This window comes from Schistocerca gregaria, chromosome 4 (assembly GCF_023897955.1).
Source record: "Schistocerca gregaria isolate iqSchGreg1 chromosome 4, iqSchGreg1.2, whole genome shotgun sequence".
Taxonomy (NCBI): domain Eukaryota; kingdom Metazoa; phylum Arthropoda; class Insecta; order Orthoptera; family Acrididae; genus Schistocerca; species Schistocerca gregaria.
In genome coordinates this window covers 266,507,468-266,528,454 of record NC_064923.1, presented here as the reverse complement: position 1 = coordinate 266,528,454, position 20,987 = coordinate 266,507,468, and the positions used below count along the sequence as shown (strand labels likewise).

The window sequence follows — 20,987 nt, the reverse complement described above, 5'->3', positions numbered from 1 at the left end:
CACGTTCAAGTGGATTCCTATCCAGAAATTAAAATTAAATAAATAGTTAGTATGTGTAGTAAAATCAATTTAGTAGACAATCTCACAAAAATTGTCTTTCAAAACATCTTACCTCTCTATCTGCTCAATCTTCCTTTTTGCAACACCCTTCTGCGCTTCCTAGATCCAGAGGAGTGGTCCCCTACACGTACAACTCCTTCCACATCAGTCGTATTTTTCATGAACATCCATCCTTCATTTCTACAACGTATCAGTTGTATACCCATACCACTTATTATTGTAGCCATTGCATTGTCACATGAAACAGATTGGATCGTTGGTATCTTGTTCATGAAAAATGTGACTGATGTGGAAGGAGTTGTACGTGTAGGGGACCACTCCTCTGGATCTAGGAAGTGGCAGAAGGGTGTACAAAAAGGAAGATTGAGCAGATAGAGAGGTAAGATGTTTTGAAAGATAATTTTTGTAAGATTGTCTACTAAATTGATTTTACTATACATACTAACTACTTGTTTAATTTTAATTTCTGGATAGGAATCCTCTTAAATGTGTACTATTCAACTCTTCCAGATACCATGACAAGGGACCTGAAATACTGGAGTTTGAGCCTATTCATGGGCATAAAGAGGAAGATTCAACTGCTGAACCATCTAATCAGAAAAAGGCTCAAAGTCTACACACACTTAAACTACAGCGGGACAGGGTTCTGTCTTAATTTATGGTTTCCTCCAGTCCGAAACGATGACATCCTCGGAAAGAGAATGGGAAACTGAAGACTCAAACTACAAAGTTTCAAGTGAGAGTAGACAGCTTGCAAGTTCCGATGTGTTCCAAGATTTTTAGAGCTCTGTTTGGAATAGAAACAATTTGACTTAACAGCACTGCTTCCTTGGTAGTTGCTGGAAACGTCATTTATGAAAAAAGAGAAGTGGATCACAGAACAAAACAAAACTTTGCAAAGGAAGATAGTGTGATACAATTTATCGCAAATTCAAAGGCTAGAAAAAGTCACTGTAGCAGACAAAAAAGTAGAAGAGACTATCTATCTTCGACTTAAATATCACAAAACTTTTTAAAATGTATAATGAAAGTGTCCCTGATTCCCTAAAAGTAAAAAAGTGCTTCTTCAGAAATATATTCTCAAAAAGATTTAATGTGGAGTTTGGTGATCCTGCAGTAGACATTTGTAGTTACTGCTGTAGAATAAAACATGAAATAAAACTAAGTAAAGTTTTGGTTAAGAGACAAAGGGCGCAAGCTGAACTTGCTGCTCACAAAATGAGAGCTAAGCAGATTAAAAAAATATATGAAAGAGGACATGCCAAATAGCTTGTCTTTATGCTTTGATTTGCAGCAAGAACAACCCCTGCCAAAACTCACTATTGGTGAAGCTTATTACACACATAAACTGTCATATTATGCTCTTTGTATTACAAATACTGACAATAAGTCTCCTGTTTACTGCTGGACTGAAGACCAGGCTGGTGGAGGTTCAAACAAAGTAGCCTCAGCCCTAATAGATGCTCTGACTAAGTGCAGATATGAAGAAAATACTTCAACAATAAGACCATTTTGCAATGGCTACACTGGATAAAACAGGAAAACCCATGTGATTCATTCTCTCTACTAGTGGCTGTTAAAAAAAATCTCCAGACTCAGTAAAGGAGATACGCATTACATTTCCAGTGCATGGTCGCTCCTACTTACCTGCAGATCGACCTTTTGGTACTGTGGAACAAAGTCTTCGGAAGCTATCTGAAATACTCACTCCTGAACAATATCACAGGATTTATCAGAAAATTGGGAATGTTTGACGACTAGGTATAGACAGTTGTTCTGAATTCCAAGGACCTCTGCCAAAATTTGAGAAAGCCAGTGGGGTAAGAGACATGAAATGGGTTATACTAAAAAAGAAATTGAAGGGAAAAAGAATCTGTGTTGTTTTTAGGATGGAGTCCTCGTATGGTTTGGATGATACATCAAAAAATTATGTGACCCTGCTAAAAAGAGGTGTAGCAACAAATCACATCCATCCCCCAAATATTCTCAGTTTGGTACATCCAATAAAATCAGACGAAAGGAGGATTTATTTGTGCTTCTGAAACAACGATTTGGTAAAAGTTGGAAGGACGCTGATTCCTTAAAATTTTATGTTGATGTACTTCAGGGAGATTGGCTGATGCACAATCTGGAAGACAAAACTGAAGATGTACAATATGATTGCCTGGAGGAGGAACCAGGATATCAAATGCTTTGAAGTTTGAAAGAATAATACCCAGTAAATTTTGAACATTATTTTTTAATTAAAAACTTGGGAACGTTTTTGATAGTGATGTCCAAAACATGATTTTCTTTTCAATCTCTTGTAAAATGAATTTTACAATTATTTTAATATAATAAATGAACTAAGTTGTGAAAAGAATTATTAATAATTTTGATTTAACTGCTTAAAAGTTTTAGATGATTTTGAGTAAAACAGCGTATATTGTAATTCGCATGTTTGATGAAAATTATGGCTGTACACTTTAACAATGTTTGAAAATGGCATGCTTAATTTTAATTCTGAGAGAGTGATTAGAGAATACAACATTTGTAAATTTGCTACAAAAGACAATTTGTTAACAATTATAGTAAGTAACCATTCAATGGTTTTTTATTACGTAAATTTGTTTCAAAACACATTATGTCCATCTGGCTGATGCGAAATGAGAAAAGTTCATAGACTTCAAAAATTCAGTTGCCAACACTGCCTTTAAATATGGAGTGAGATTTGTGTAACTCATTCCATTCTTCTAACTTCTTGAAGCTTAAAAAATACTCAACAAAAATCCTAATTTACTCCACAACTTAGCCTAATATTCATTCTTTGCTTCTCCTGTAAAATTTTTATTTGTGGACTAATTGTGTTTTGGAAAGTTACTCCTTATCTGTCCTGTGCCCAATGGAGACGTCACATTCGCACAGAATGTGATATGCATCCAACTTTGGAGACAGATCGTCTTTAACATTCCAAAGTATACTTTTTATCTTAGTGGAAGGGAGTAAAATACACTGGATGGCATGTCCATAGGAATCTACCAATCTTTCCAGATACTGGGCCAGTATAACGCAGGTAAGATGTTTTTGGCTTCTCTTTCTCAGCCTGTCAACTCTCTCCCTCAGGCATTCTTGATCTTGATTGCATCACCCATTCAATTTTAACTTCTTGTTTTTTTTCTTCAGTCCTGAGACTGGTTTGATGCAGCTCTCCATACTACTCTATCCTGTGCAAGCTGCTTCATCTCCCAGTACCTACTGCAACCTACATCCTTCTGAATCTGCTTAGTGTACTCATCTCTCGGTCTCCCTCTACGATTTTTACCCTCCACGCTGCCCTCCAATGCTAAATTTGTGATCCCTTGATGCCTCAGAACATGTCCTACCAACCGATCCCTTCTTCTAGTCAAGTTGTGCCACAAACTTCTCTTCTCCCCAATCCTATTCAATACCTCCTCATTAGTTACGTGCTCTATCCACCTTATCTTCAGTATTCTTCTGTAGCACCACATTTCGAAAGCTTCTATTCTCTTCTTGTCCAAACTAGTTATCGTCCATGTTTCACTTCCATACATGGCTACACTCCAAACAAATACTTTCAGAAACGACTTCCTGATACATAAATCTATATTCGATGTTAACAAATTTCTCTTCTTCAGAAACGCTTTCCTTGCCATTGCCAGTCTACATTTTATATCCTCTCTACTTCGACCATCATCAGTTATTTTACTTCCTAAATAGCAAAACTCCTTTACTACTTTAAGTGTCTCATTTCCTAATCTAGTTCCCTCAGCATCACCCGATTTGACTACATTCCATTATCCTCGTTTTGCTTTTGTTAATGTTCATCTTACATCCTCCTTTCAAGACACTGTCCATTCCGTTCAACTGCTCTTCCAAGTCCTTTGCCGTCTCTGACAGAATTACAATGTCATCGGCGAACCTCAAAGTTTTTACTTCGTCTCCATGAATTTTAATACCTACTCCAAATTTTTCTTTTGTTTCCTTTACTGCTTGCTCCATATACAGATTGAATAACATCGGGGAGAGGCTACAACCCTGTCTCACTCCTTTCCCAACCACTGCTTCCCTTTCATGTCCCTCGACTCTCATAACTGCCATCTGGTTTCTGTACAAATTATAAATAGCCTTTCGCTCCCTGTATTTTACCCCTGCCACCTTTAGAATTTGAAAAAGAGTATTCCAGTCAACATTGTCAAAAGCTTTCTCTAAGACTACAAATGCTAGAAACGTAGGTTTGCCTTTTCTTAATCTTTCTTCTAAGATAAGTCGTAAGGTCAGTATTGCCTCACGTGTTCCAACATTTCGACGGAATCCAAACTGATCTTCCCCGAGGTCTGCATCTACCAGTTTTTCCATTTGTCTGTAAAGAATTCGTGTTAGTATTTTGCAGCCGTGGCTTATTAAACTGATAGTTCGGTAATTTTCACATCTGTCAGAACCTGCTTTCTTTGGGATTGGAATTATTATATTCTTCTTCAAGTCTGAGGGTACTTCGCCTGTCTCATACATCTTGCTCACCAGCTGGTAGAGGTTTGTCAGGACTGGTTGTCCCAAGGCCGTCAGTAGTTCTAATGGAATGTTGTCTACTCCGGGGGCCTTGTTTCGACTCAGGTTTTTCAGTGCTCTGTCAAACTCTTCACGCAGTATCGTATCTCCCATTTCGTCTTCATCTACATCCTCTTCCATTTCCATAATATTGTCCTCAAGTACATTGCCCTTGTATAAACCTTCTATATATTCCTTCCACCTTTCTGCCTTCCCTTCTTTGCTTAGAACTGGGCTGCCACCTGAGCTCTTGATATTCATACACGTGGTTCTCTTCTCTCCAAAGGTCTCTTTAATTTTCCTGTAGGCAGTATCTATCTTACACCTAGTGAGATAAGCTTCTACATCCTTACATTTGTCCTCTAGCCATCCCTGTTTAGCCATTTTGCACTTCCTGTCGATCTCATTTTTGAGACGTTTGTATTCCTTTTTGCCTGCTTCATTTACTGCATTTTTATATTTTCTCCTTTCATCAATTAAATTCAATATTTCTTCTGTTACCTAAGGATTTCTAGCAGCCCTCGTCTTTGTACCTACTTTATCCTCTGCTGCCTTCACTACTACATCCCTCAGAGCTACCCATTCTTCTTCTACTGTATTTCTTTCCCCTATTCCTGTCAATTGTTCCCTTATGCTCTCCCTGAAACTCTGTACAACCTCTGGTTCTTTCAGTTTATCCAGGTCCCATCTCCTTAATTTCCCACATTTTTGCAGTTTCTTCAGTTTCAATCTACAGGTCATAACCAATAGATTGTGGTCAGAGTCCACATCTGCCCCTGGAAATGTCTTACAACTTAAAACCTGGTTCCTAAATCTCTGTCTTACTATTATATAATCTATCTGATAGCTTTTAGTATCTCCAGGGTTCTTCCACGTATACAACCTTCTTTCATGATTCTTAAACCAAGTGTTAGCTATGATTAAGTTGTGCTCTGTGCAAAATTCTACTAGGCGGCTTCCTCTTTCATTTCTTAGCCCCAATCCATATTCACCTACTATGTTTCCTTCTCTCCCTTTTCCTACACTCGAATTCCAGTCACCCATTACTATTAAATTTTCGTCTCCCTTCACTATCTGAATAATTTCTTTTATTTCATCGCACATTTCTTCAATTTCTTCATCATCTGCAGAGCTAGTTGGCATATAAACTTGTACTACTGTAGTAGGGGTGGGCTTCGTATCTATCTTGGCCACAATAATGCGTTCACTATGCTGTTTGTAGTAGCTTACCTGCATTCCTATTTTCCTATTCATTATTAAACCTACTCCTGCATTACCCCTATGTGATTTTGTGTTTATAACCCTGTAGTCACCTGACCAGACGTCTTGTTCCTCCTGCCACCGAACTTCACTAATTCCCACTATATCTAACTTTAACCTATCCATTTCCCTTTTTAAATTTTCTAACCTACCTGCCCGATTAAGGGATCTGACATTCCACGCTCCGATCCGTAGAACGCCAGTTTTCTTTCTCCTGATAACTAGTGTTGTAATTATCCGGCAAGATTCTCCTCATCTGAAAGTGTTTTGAGTTCTATGGACCAGAGTATCTTTTTGTGCCGGATGGTGATGGCTCGTGCTGTGCAGATAGAGTTTCATGTGTGTAGGTTATCAATATGCACTGTGACCCAGGGATCCATTCGGTCTCTCAACCGACACATTGAGGACAGGAAGTTGGTCCTCTTTTCAAGTTCCATTACGTATTTTATATTTCAATGGATAGAGTCTACATGTTCCAGGAACTCTTGAAGCTTTTCTGCTCCATGTGGCTATACTACAAATGTGGCATCCAAGTACCAATAAAACATAAGGGTTTCAACTTTGCATATTCTAGTGCCTCTGCTTCAAAGTGTTCCACGTACAGGTTCCCCAGGACAGGTGGTGATGGACTACTAATCATCACACCTTCGGTTTGTTCCTAGTATTTTCCATTAAACAGGAAATAAGTTGATGTCAGAATGCGCCCAAAAAGTTACGTGAAATCGTCAAACTTTTCCACAATGAGTTCCGAAGAATCAGGAAAAGGGACTCTCGTAAAGAGGGAGATTATATCAAAACTGGGCTTAATAGTTGTATCCTGGAGCTGCATTTGACTGAGGCAATGTAAACAGTTGTCGGAGTTGCAAATGGACTTTCACACTTCTCCACATACACAACTCCACTGATTACTTTCATCACCTCAGTCGACTGCAGCTCCAGGATACAGACATTATTGTTAGTTTCAGTGTAGTCTCCATCTCTATCAGAGTTCCATTGGAATTCATTGTGGAAAAGTTCATCAGTTGTTTCACAGAACTTTTTAGGCACATCCTGACCAACTCATTTCTGTTCAATAGTAAATATTATAAACAAACCAATGGTATGGCTACAGATAATCCGTTACCACTTGTCGTAGCAAACCTGTATATCAAACACTGAAGCAAAGGCACTAGAACCCACCAAGTTAAAAAGATTTTTCTATTGGTATGTGGCACAGCCACTTGGAGGGGAAATGCTTCGCGACTCCCTGGAACATTTAAATTTTATATATATCAAAATATTTAACACACAATAAAACTTGAAAGGAGTGTCAATTACCTTTCCTCACCTTGTTAGTCAAGAGAAAACTGGATGGCTCCCTAGGTCACAGTACATAAACTAACCTCTATCTCCATGCCTCGAGCCATTATCACTTGTCACAAAAAATACTCTTGTCCATAGAGCTCTGACAATTTCAGATATGCAGAGCCTTGTTGGAGAATTTAGCACTTACGGCTGGTGTTCTGAAGGAATGGATTCTCAGCTCATCAAATTGAAAGGGTGATACAATCAAAGTCAAGAATGTCTAAGAGAGAGGTGGAGACAGACTGAGGAAGAGAAGCCAAAAATCACTTATCTTCCTTATACTGACCCAATACTCAGGAAGATAGGTGGAATCCTACAGACACATGTCATCCAGAGTATTTTGCTGTCTTCAACTAAGATAAAAAGTATACTTTGGATGTTAAAGACAGTTCATGTCTCCAAAAGTCAGGTATCACATTCTATGCAAATGTGGCATATCTTCATTGGGCACAGGGCATCAGTGACACATTTAATTACAACAACCAAGCATATCAGCTGTCCCCAAACACTGCCTCAAATATAATCATGAAATGAAATATGATGATACCAGTATCATAGTGGGAATGCCACATTTCTGGGGCAGTATAATTAAGGGGAGTATTGAAACGAAGATTTAAGGAAACATAATAAACAGGAATACATGTTTTAATTTAAACAACACTGCAGGATCTGGCACTCAATTTATTAAAATCTTGCCGACTGTCACACCCATCAGAGTTGGAAAATGCTGATGGAATTTGCGTTTCATGGAATATCAGTGCCTATTCTATAAAACAAAAGATTATCAAAGGGCACATTGGACATCATAAATCAAACTCTGCTATACATAGCAGTGTGAGACCAATAACAGCTCACAGTCTGGTTGGAGCCCAGGCATGAGTACATATTAGTAGCAGAAATCATAGCACCTGAAGAAGACAGCTGGGTTGGTCATCGAAATACTGTGCAAGAAATGGAAACTAATTTAGCTAAACACCCAGAAATTCACTATTAATCAATCATACTGAGAAAACCTGAGAGAGCACATAAGGATACTTAGTTTATTATAGGCAAATTTTAGGTGTGTGTCAATAAACTGCTCACTGGTATTCAGTTAAACAACAACATAAGAATTAAAAGTAGCCCACAACATTCAGTGAGGAGGATATCAACTACACAGCTTCAGGTACTAGTTTGTTTTGTAGCCTACATTTTAATTTGTGGAGGACATACAATTGTGTATTCACAGCTATGAATTAAGATAGTTGCCACAGATTTTCAAAACAGTTTTTCAAGATTTTAACTTAGGGTACAACATTCTTATAGTCTTATAATTAAATTATAGTTTGAGATTTACTTACCATCATTGCTGAAACACAATGATGATATCGGAGCAGAGTATCTGTGAAACTGGCACAAACGTTTCTTGTTGAATCCATCCCATATGTTAACATAGCAGTCGGATCCACCAGTCGCAAACGTGTTGTAGCCGTTATGAAAACTGGGAAAAATGCAGTATAAGTTTAATAGTGAAATACTTTTAAATGTCTATGAAGCATATTTATTCTAGTAAAATTGTATCAAATTACAGATTTTGTGAGAAAGATTATATTAGCATATGGGTAGAACACTTTGGAAATTACCCAAGTATAATCTAATATATAGTAAGTAACTACAGAATGTGACAGTGATGCACTTTAACAATACCTAGTTTACTCCATTCATAAAATTGTTAAAATTTGACAGACAAAGACTAAGCTGGCAGGAGGCATACCTCCCATTTCTACCACTAAATAAAAATATGTCACAGCACTGCATCTTTCAGAACTATTGTCCCTTATTCAGAGAGATAAAATAGAATGATTGGGGGAAGGAGGATGGAAACAAGAGAGGGGGGAGGCAAGTCAACAGCCAAGCTAAGGCAGACGGATCCTCCTGATATGAGGAGAAACAGGAGGAAAGATGAAGAGAAAGGTGCAAGAGAGAAATAAGAAGGTCAAAGTATTACAGTATTAAGTGTAGTGCCACCACACTTGCTCCTCACAGTGCACCCAAGGGCACCTGAAGAGCAAAGTGTTCTTAGGGTTTTTTTTTTTTTTTTTTTTTTTTTTTTTTTTTTTTTTTTTTTTTTTTTAGGGGAGGGGAGCGCAAGACTGTTTGTAACCCAATTCTGAACAAAATAAGAGCGCATGGAATATCAGAACAGCTGTGTGATTGGACTGAAGAGATTCTAGGAAACAGAACATGGCATGTCATTCTCAACAGGGACAATTCTTTAGACATAAAAGTAACTTTGGACTTACCTCAGGGACTGTTATAGGAGCATTACATATCACAATATACATAAATGAGCAAATGGATAATGTTGGAAGTTCCCCTGAGGTACTTTGTGGATGATGCTGTATATCCAGAGAAGTCGCAATCTACAAAATTGCAATGAAATGCAAGATGACCTGCAGAAGATTGATTCTGCAGGGATTAAGAACAGACCCTCAACATAAACAAATATAACAGATTGTGGATAAATAGGAAGAAGCCTTGTTATTGCACAATTACATAACTGCAGAAGAATCACTGGAAGCAGCCACCTCCAAAAAATATCTAGGAGTAAATGAAAAAACAATGGAAAATCAATTATGGAATAATCACAATATTATGAAAAAGTACAGATTGTTACTCATCGTAGTGTGTCCAAAAAGACCATTAGACAATTAATTTTTAGCCATTAGGCCTCGTTCTGAATTACACACACACACACACACACACATACACACACACACACTAATTCAAACACAAACTGGCCTCAGCAGACAATGGTCATATGTATGTACGAGAGTTGTGTGTGCCCTTAAGGCCAAAAGCTTACTTGTCTAGCAGTCTTTTTGTGGTGCCTATCTGTGACTCAACATCTCCACTTCACTGTGAGTAGCATCTATCCCTTTCATAATATTGTCAGTATATGTATGAAGTGATTTAAAATTGGAATTGCTGCAAAAAATTAAATGCAGGTAAAGCAGATTGTAGACCGAGATTCACTGGAAGAATCCTCAAGAAGTATAGTTTACCCATGAGAGAGGTAACACACTAAATCCTCCTTCCAACAATACTTGAATACTGTTTCTCAGTGTGGCACCCATGCCAGACAGAATTTATGGAGAAAGAAGAGACCATCCACAGAAGAGCAGTGCATTTTCTTACATAATCATTTAGTAAGCACAAAAGTGTCAATGAAATGCTAAGCCAACTCCAGTGGCAGATGCTGCAAGAGAGGGGTTTTGCACAAGGATTTGTTAACTGTTGAACTCTAAGTAGGGTCAACCAATATGTTGCTTTCTCCTAGGTATAGCTCCAGGAAAGACCACTACATGCTTGACACTAAAATTTCTTGAGGAACACTATTTGTGATCAAGGAAGTTGACGCATTATCTAAAAGACTCCTGGTATCATTCTGTGACTGTAGATGAATCATGTTATCATTATTCCTAGAAGCACAAGTAATTTAAAAGAGGGTGACATAGGTGACTGTGCACCGAAACAGTTAAATCTGTTAAACTGGCGGGAAAAGTATTCTTAGGAACTTGCCATTAAAATCAAGAGGTTTGGAAAAGTGTAAAACAGTAACTAGCTCTTAATACAATGGGTTATTGAAGCACTTCCATAGTGAGTTAAAGCAGAAGTGATCAATTCAGGAGGAAAAAAAGTTGCTAGTGGATCAATATTGTTTGTCTCCTCACACACAGGTGTCATAATGGCATGAATGCATCAAGTTGCACTTCGAAACAGTTTCCTATCTTTCTTCTTTATTTCTCAAATTTGGCTCTTCCTCTGACTTGACATGAAAACCAAACTCATCTAAGACACAAAATTTTCTTTTCATCCTGTGAAATATAAACAGTCATCAAGCAATTCTGAGGTAGTACTGTAGCCCTTGCCTGAAATTATTTAAAATCATTCTTCCAATCTATTTCAATGTCTGCACACATTTGTTGACAATTAATGATGCCAATCATTAGAGGTATTAAACCTAGTTATCATTTGTGACAAGTGGAAATGTTAATCCACCCAAGGTGCAACTCAAAGCTTGAATAGTTAAAGTGTCACAAATAAGCAACGTAACAAGAGTGAAAGAATTTCATGACAGTTACAAGATTGAGACTACGTTGAAGTGTATCTCTCCATTGTCCCCATTATTGTAGGCCAGGCAGTAACACAACAACATGAGAACCTCTTGGGGACTTATAAAGAAAGGATATAAGCTAGTTCCAAGCTGAAGCTTTAAGTTCAAGAGGCACAAATATAAAATTACCATCCATGTAAGAAATATCAGAGATCAATTGCCTATCCTAAAGCTAAATTTTACTTGTCATAAGTTCGTGAACTGATCACATCTTGCTCAACACATCAACCACCCACTCACTCTTAACATAAATGTGATCCACAATCACGTGACTGAAAGTAATCAAAGCTACACCTTTACCCTAAATATGTCAAATTCAAATGCCAATTAACTCACTGCAGTTGCCACATATGTTGTTTCAGTATGTTTAAGAAAAGCAGGAACACAGGAAAAGGAATATAATATAATTAAAAAAAATTCCATGCAGAGATACACTCAAAATTTCTTACAGTTATCACAGAATGAAAGCACCAATTTTTACCTTTGACATCCTGAAAAAGCACTACACTCCCTTCAGAGTTCAACACTACTCACAGAATTAATTTCTGTTCCCTCAAGCATTGTACCATGCACAGAGTAACACAAATTATATTGATAAACTAAGTGTTTCCGTACATTTCATGGAAGTCACTGTCATTTATAGAGATTAATGGTTCAGTGGTCTTCTAACTTGTAGAGGTTTTATAAGTGCTAGTGCATGTGTAAAACTTACCTTATGGCATTGACAGGATAAATGTTTTCAATTCCGCCTTCCTTAATCCGATGGCACTTGAAAGCATATTTTTTCTTTTGTACTTCTGGGCTAGTATCAAGATACTCGACTGCCACTCTACCTTCAATGCTGCTCAGGACATAACCCTGCAAAGCAACAGAAAAGTCTGTCAGGCAATACCAAATTTTCTGGGCAAGTTCCACCATTGTTCAAAGTAATAACCTGAGAATATGTAGGATATTATTCCTTCATGTTAGTAAGTAAAATTATCTGATGGGGCAAATCTCATATACTAGATTCTAGGCCACAGCATTAATTCAAACATTAACATTTATATCCTACATACACCCATTTCAAAGAACATCACAATGATATCTTGAATTCATTAGATCAGCTCCAAAAAACACACTCTCTAATAATAGTGTGAATGTAAGGACCCTGCTCTGAGCGTACTGCTAAACACACATCACCAATCTTTGCCACGTCTTTCATTCTTACCTTCTATTAGAAGATACAAGCCTTAAAAAATAAAACAAAATAAAAACTGTTGCCTAAAATTCATCTACACTGCTATACCTTTACAATGGCGCATCTTATCTATGATACTTCTTTGGTACAGAATTATCAGCTCATTCCTGAAAACTGTTTATACTCTATCTATGGGAGGAAAGGAAGGTAAGAAAGGAGATATAAGATCCTGTTGATGACAAGGTCATTAGTGACAGAGCAAAAGCTGGAACTAGAGAAGTAAATGGTATGTGCTATTTTCAAAGAAACTATGCCGGAATTTACCTTATGAGATTTAGGGAAATTACAGAAAATCTTAATATGGACAGCTGGACTCTGTCAATGGGAAAGCCCTCGCTGGCAAGGAATCTCTATGTAGATGAACACAATTTAGACACCACATACCAAGCATGGATGAAATGGACAGATCGATGACAAGAAGTAAACATTGCTTTTGGAGCAGAAAGCTGATGATGGTATTAGCAAAAGGGAAGAGGGAGAAAGGAGATGTTCCAACAGCTGCCTATTAAAATGATTCAATGACAGCTTGTGCTTCAATATCACGTACATTCTCCCGATCGTTCCTTCACTGCCACTTCATAACTTACTTGTGGCAATAGGCACGAACAACTCCGAGATCTAGTGATGACTGTCTACCAATATTCAGAACCTACATCTGATCTTATTTTACCAGCAACAGGCTGATTGATAATATTATAATCAGCAGAATCAGACCAAATTGGGAACAACTCGACAACCAGCAGAAACTGGCTGACTAGCTAAGCACTAAAGAGATGGAGAACACGAGAGATAGAGAGACAACAGAGATCACAAGGCAGAATAACAAGTCCAACAAGCAAACCAAGATTGAAAACTAACATGTAGAATGAACATTATAGCACAGAGAAATCACAACTGATGTCAGAGAGAGCCACTGCGCTGCTGGTTTTAGAGGTAAGCCATGGGTGCCAACAGATAAGCACAGCAGGCATATCCATGTGGTTGCACTCACAGTGGCAACAGCAGCACCTGCAGACATGTCTGCACCGCCTAATGGCTGTAATCAATTTACATACTGGCAGAACAGTCAGTAGGAGCAGACGTAGCTGGTTTGTATGCCAGCACTCACATCTCATAGTGTCCATAATCGTACGGTGCTGTCCACTGAAGGCGACAAGCATCCACAAGGGTCTCACCCAATACGAGCATGCATACACAGCTGTCGGGCAGTAAGCACTCTGTGTGTCATTTCCAGCTTCGGGGACAGGAATTGGAGGAGAGCATGTGGCTGTCACCCACCAAAAATCTCTGCGGGGTCACAGCCATGGGCAGAAACAGAGTGAGCAAAGCCGTGCTGGTGGAAGTACCTACCGCTTTCAACATTTCTTGCTTAAACATACGCACCATACCCTCCACTTCACCATCAGAGAAGGTTTGAAACGGCAGACTTGATGCCATTGGAGACGCAGATCAGTTTGGATGCTGCTGCTGTGAATTTCAGTTTGGATGCTGCTGCTGTGAATTGGAGTCCAGTGTCTGAGATGATAGTGAAGGGAAGCCCTTAGATTGCTAGGATCAGGATGGAATCAGTGCCAGTGGTGGTGGGCTCCAAGCTGAGCATATATGAATAGTCACAACACTTGTCCATAAGAATGAGCCACATACATCCCATAAAGGGGCCAGCAAAGTCCAGATGAATGCTGTCCCTCAGGTGGTCGAGCTTGGGAGAGGGTGGGCAGCTGGCGGCATAAGACTTGGTTGGAGCAGCCTTGTGCCAGGCACAAGCGAAACAGTCACACACCATGGCCTTCACAACTTTGCAGCCAGCAGGCATGTTGCCTGTAATAGGAATACCATCAGATGTGTGCTGTCATTCCTCATCATTGTGGAAATAGGGAATTTCCTTTCGGTCAAATGCTGGGTCGGGCCTCGAGGGCAGACAAGAAAGGGCATCTGCATTTGCATTCTGTGCTGTGGGCTTGTAATTAATGTCATAAATGTGGAAGTTGAGGAAGAGCGCCCAACACTGGCGTCATGCAGCCCACTCTGGATGCCAAGAGTGGGGCCCAAAGGGAGCTATTAGCGGTTTGTGGTTCATAATGTGGGTAAAATGGTCCCTAATAGGTAAACATGGAATTTCTTAAAGTCAAAGGTGATCAACAAAGTTTTGTTTTCAATCTACAAATCTTTTTTCAAGCAGGTGTCAGCATCTATGATGAATAGCACATCAATTGCTCAGTACTATCCTCGTTCTTATGCACCAGTATTGCAACAATGCCTTGTGAAGAGGCTCCTGCAGCCAAACCTGTAGACACGATGGAGTAGAGGCCATAAGGAAAGTTGCTTAGTGCAACAGTCCCTTCAACTGTGTGAAAGCACACTCACAGACACCTACCTGTCCACCTGTACTGAATGCCCTTCTTTTGCAAATGACTGAATGGATGTGGGCCATTTGTGGAAGGAACTTTGGACAATAATTCACCTTCCCCAGAAAGCTCCTGTAAGTTTTGGGAGTGGGGTAGAGTGTCAATGGTAGAAACATTGTAGTCAGTGGGATGGATCTCATCTTTGTTGAGCAAGTGGCCAAGCTATTTCACTTACTCCTCAAAATGCTGACTTCTGCATACGTGGCACTAGATCCCCGAATCACACAATGTAGTAAAGAAGGACAGAGGCTGCAATGTTGTTCCGATGTGTAGCGCCTGTGGCATTGAAGTCATCAATGTAGTTAGCACAAGGCGGAAACAGACATGTCTAACTGTTCCAGGTACCTCTGGAAAATCGCCAGAGCAGAAGGGTTCTCAAAGGGCAAGTGTCTATATTTGCATAATGCGAAGGGGGTGCCAATGACCACAATGCACAGTGATTTCTCATACAGAAGGATCTGCAAATGTGTGTCAGCAAGGTCTATCTTGAAAAAATATTCACCTCCACAAGCTTCGTGTGAAGGTCTTTCGGACACAGGATTGGGTTGGTGCCTGGCCATTGATTGTCAATTTGAAATCTCCACATAACCAGATGGAACCACTGGGTTTCTTGACCATACTACTGGTGTGGCCCAATGACTAGTTTTGACAGGTTCAGTTACCCAAGCTTCCTAGAGGCGATCGAGTTCTTGCTAAACAGCTGCCCATAAAGAGACAGAAAAAGGTCACTCTTGGCAGAAACAGGGCACTGCATCTCTGTTTCAGGGGGAGCCTCAGAAAGGAAGAGCAACCATTGGAGAGCATCATCCAAAACCTGAAAAGCAGGAAAGTGCCATTTCAGCCACTAGAAATACATGACCCAATCCTTCTCTGCATCGTTAAGTGGCGGAAACAGGGCAGGAGGCACTCTGGCTGGGAACTGAGCACAACCTAAATTGGTTGGGAACCTTGAACCTGTAACCAATTTGATAGAAGTTGGAACTGCTGTTGCTTAAATTGCTGTTGGGGTAGCTGTTGCTCTTGCTGTTCCACGAGTTCAGTGTCAAGAAACACAATTATCATTTTAACTAAACACCACTTAGAGAGACTGGAATCAGACACATCTGGGAATGACTCTGGAACAAGTAGACGATTGGCAACTGGCCAAAAGAGTCGACAGCACGCCACCAAAGAGCAACAGGTGGACAACGTGACAAAAGAACAGACAATGGAGATGGCACGACAGAACAACAAGGCCAGTGAGCAAACCAGGATTGAAAATAAAGATGTAGTCAATTCAGAACCAAGACAGAGATGTGTAGCAGGATCAATACTGTAGTGCAGAAAAACTACAACTTATTGCAGGATCACTATGTTGCCGGCTTTAAAGGGAAACCATGGGTGTCGATACGCCGGCACAGAGGGCATGTCTAGGCAGCAGCACTTACGGCGGTGTCAGCAGCGCCTGCAGATGTTGCTAAGACACCTAGTGGCTGTCACCAATTTCCATATCGTCCGGCAGGCCTTCATACACACAGGGTCAGGATACCCCACTTATGTATTACACTTCCACCACAAAATTGCTAACATAATACAGAGTGGAAGCTGGTTTGGTGTAATGGTGCCTCAAGTCAGTATGTTGAGAGAAAACTACAAAGGACAGCATTAAATGAGATTATGGCAAATTTGACTTGATGCCAAAATTACATTGGTAACCATCACAATTTCATCTTGACACCCATAAAAGAAGCACATTTTTCACAGTTTTGAGCAAACATAAAAATTGTGAGTGTGTTTCTTCTGACCGTCTTTCAAGTTAAATTTGTTATGATAGTATAGATAATTATAACTGTTTAGTGAAAATCTCTATTTGTCAAAACATATTCAAACACGGTCATGACTATCCCGACTAAACAGTCCTACATATGAAACTTCCTGGCACATTAAAACTGTGTGCCCGATCGAGACTCAAACTCGGGACCTTTGCCTTTCGCAGGCAAGTGCTCTACCATCTGAGCTACCGAAGCACGACTCACGCACGGTACTCACAGCTTTACTTCTGCCAGTATCTTGTCTCGTACCTTCCAAACTTTACAGAAGCTCTTCTGCGAACCTTGCAGAACAAGCACTCCGCTGCAGAGTGAGAATCTCATTCTGGAAACATCCCCCAGGCTGTGGCAAAGCCATGTCTCCACAGTATCCTTTCTTGGCTAAGCCATGTCTCCACAGTATCCTTTCTTTCAGGAGTGCTAGTTCTGCAAGGTTCGCAGAAGAGCTTCTGTAAAGTTTGGAAGGTAGGAGACGAGATACTGGCAGAAGTAAAGCTGTGAGTACCGGGCGTGAGTCGTGCTTTGGTAGCTCAGATGGTAGAGCACTTGCCCGTGAAAGGCAAAGTTCCCGAGTTCGAGTCTCAGTCAGGCACACAGTTTTAATCTGCCAGGAAGTTTCATATCGGCGCACACTCCGCTGCAGAGTGAGAATCTCATTCCAGTCCTACATATGTTTACAGAACTGAACATTTTTCCATTGATAACTACAGAAATATAAAGAAATGGCCACAAACAAAGGCACAGGAAGAGTGAAACCAGGAGAAGTGCTACGTGCTTGGTGGAGGTGACAAATATGATGTAGTATAGAAAGAAAACAATAATGGAATATCAGATATGAATCAGATTTCACAGCAATTAAGAAAAGGGTTCCTCTCAAGTGGTCAGTGGTTAGCAACCACAAGATGGGGGGAAAAGTGATAGAGGGAGAAAGATGTAGTAAGGTCTTATGTATAGTCTCAAATGGTAGTTACATGAATGGTGTCTTCAGTGTTCATCATAAAGGAAAGTAGATCTAATATTTAAAAAAATAACACAAATACAAGTGTAAAAAAGAGCAGTACAAATATAATGGTGGAATGGATGACAGCAGAAAGATTTTCAAGTAAAATGGGAGTAAAAAGCAGGAAAAGAGAGGGCTATTAGGAGGGGAAAGAGGTACTTAGAAAGGGCAAGAGAGGGACACCTAATCCAGATACAGCAACGAAACTTCTGACACTGAACAGCTAATGAGTAGATCTTTACACTGAGATGCAGCACGATGGGTTTCTAAGAACTTTCAAACTCAAAATCATTGACCTTAACCTTTGACCTCTAATATCTCAAAACATCCCACTTTATTCCTTTTTATAAAAAAAAAGATTTACTGCTCCAATATGCTACCATAAACATGACAAATATCAAGATGGCACATCAAAGGCATCATGCTCAAAACATTATTTCGTCAGAATCAGTACAATATCAAAATGCAGAATGTAGCAAATAAATATGAAACAGAAATGATTAAAAAATACAATGCATAAGTAATGTTGTACAAAAATAACGTTTATATTACTGTAGTGGTATTATGAACCATTTACAGTGTAGCTTCAGTGAAAAGGCAATACAATGTGGTTACACCTTGTTTTACAAGTCTCCAATTAAATTGTTAATGTTCAACAGATCAATGCAGGGAAAGAGTATGTCCTTCTAGTAGTGTCACTGGATCTAGTCTTGTGTGAATGTCACAACTTCTGAAAACACAAGAGTCTGCTGTGGAAAGAAACACAAATGATGGAGATGGTCCACACGGATGCAAGAAGCTGGCCTGTACTTCATTTGTTCCTTCATAACTTTGTAAGACATATGCAACCCACCAATGACTGTCATACATACTGACAACAAATTCATGCCTGTCTGTTAACAGCATTTGTTTCCACATATCAATCACTGACTCCACTCTGTTCACTACAGAAGAAGAATGCGTGTCTGTTTTTATTATACCTTTATTAATAGGTATTATGCAATGGAACTTACAGTTAAATAGAATCCTACTTGTATTCTTGAAATATTGCTTCAGATTGGTAACGTCTTAGTCATAACTGGAAACTGATGTATAGTTGAAGACACATGAAGGAATATTTATTTGCAACACTGAAACAACTGTTGTGTCAAAATATGGTTTTCATGAGGTCACTTGAGGCTTGTAAGTATAGCTAATCTCTTTACAGTGCCTGCAACCACAACACAAGGTCCTTTACCATGTGCCAAAGCAAAAAACTGGCATTTGAAGTCTTCCTGGTTTCTATTTCTGTACTGGGCAACATTTTCATCAGGAAAGTGGTAAATGTGCTTTGGAGTTTGAATGTGACATTTTAAGGAATTGATGAAGTATTATGCTGAAGGCACATATTCCCACATATGATACTTGGCATATTTAATTATTATATGCGTATCTGAAGCAAGCTACAAACAAATCGTCTCAAGAACTAACCTACCTGTAGTTAACCAACATTTGTTTGTAATTTCGTCAATGCAGTTCAAACTAAACAGTTCAAACAGCTAATCCATCAGTTCTACCAAACTTGTACAATAGGAACATCCACCTAAGAAACACGCTGGAAGTGCAGGCTTGCATATAACAAATAGTGCACACTGTTTATATGATCGTAATATGCATTCTTCACACTTTGTTAGCTCTCAATTTATACCCTTCAACTATTAACTTAAAATTTTGGTGAGAGACACATGAACAAACAGCATGGGTCCCACTGATATACACAAGGACACGGTGTTTTGGCCTCAACTCACAAAATTTTGAGAATCCAATATTTACATCTGGGTACGTATCTTTGAAATATACAAGCAATTTCTTAAGACTGTGCAACCCTAGCTGTTCTTGCTTATGTACTCTTAGTTCCATTTTTCTTTTCTTTTTCTCCCTACAGAAACAAAATCTTTTCTTCCTGGCATCTCAAGGCTCAAATTACGATCACAGTGAAAATCATGTATGTGTTGAACAGTTTCTCACATCGTCTTAACTGACTTTGGATTTGGTGTCACTAATAAACCATGTTCAGCTAAAATCGTTTTGCTCTTCATACCACTGTAATCTGGAGTGGAAAATTATTTCATAATTTTCCTTACAATCCAGCTCTTTGGAAGTACCATTAAAATTTGTCTTTTGTCACACATATATTCTGCGTAGCAAAACATTTCGGACTGGCTACAATTTATCTATCTCCATTTTTCACATTCTTCTTTCTTCAGTTGTGTCACGTATGTTCCAACACAGGCTTTGGGTACATTTTCCTATTTTTCTCCACTGGAGATTCACCTAAAAGCCCACGGTTAGTGTTTAAAGAACCCAGTGCCAGGTCCAATGCTATTTCGTCTTCACTTAACATATTCTCTGAAAGTTACAATGGTTCGGGAGACAGATAATGTGAATTATTCAGAGCTGAAGTAAATATCGTTTAGCTGCACCAGAATTTATATGCCGAGAAACATGCGTAGGCATGGATACACGTGTGAAACATAGTGGCAGTTCTGGAACATTAATTCAATGTTGATTCCTTTGAATTTTGATTTATGTTTTAATATCTACCTCATCTTCCCAACAATGTACAACAATGCTGGCATGGCTGTGGCGGCTGTTCTCTCCGTTTTTATTTCTTCTTTGAAACATCCATTTAAAAATGGAAGTCCTTGTCGCACTGGGAGAAGGAAATTAGGACATAGCTTGACAGTAGAATGAAAACTTGTGATTTCCACATATTACAACCTTTAATTAAAATAACACGGAGAGCGAAATTACGTACATCCTTATTGCACCAGCTCAAAGGACCAACAGACACCAAGATCTGTGGAGGCGGAATGAGGTATATAAATTAATTGACAGTTTACCCTTCAACTTTCTGTTAATTTACTGATACCTCTACATGATATCTTTGCCAAATGGGGACAGTGTGAATATTTAGTCATATTTGAAGGCCATTTGAAGAATCTACACAAAGTACTTAGTACAGCTGAGGCAACACCTGCAGGGGTTAATGAGCTTTGTGGTTTTTCCTTTCTACATCTGCTCCAATTTTTCCACCTAACAATATATTAGGACCCTTTTTTTTACCATCCACTCCTGAACATTCCTCTAATTCTTCTGTACACTTGCATGAGCTTATTCTCTAAATGGA

The 20,987-nt window shown here is 39.1% G+C and overlaps 1 protein-coding gene across 2 annotated transcripts in view; it reads right to left on the bottom strand.

The window, feature by feature from the left end:
- LOC126266967 (mitotic checkpoint protein BUB3) overlaps positions 1-20,987 on the bottom strand; it is a 67,215-nt gene that overhangs the window by 2,823 nt on the left and 43,405 nt on the right. For both annotated transcript variants that reach the window (XM_049971694.1, XM_049971695.1), the window contains exons 6-7: positions 12,078-12,223; positions 8,550-8,689 (exon numbers count right to left, since the gene is read on the bottom strand). In XM_049971694.1, the coding sequence (XP_049827651.1) occupies positions 8,550-8,689; positions 12,078-12,223 (286 nt within the window). The remainder of the gene's footprint in view (positions 1-8,549; positions 8,690-12,077; positions 12,224-20,987) is intronic.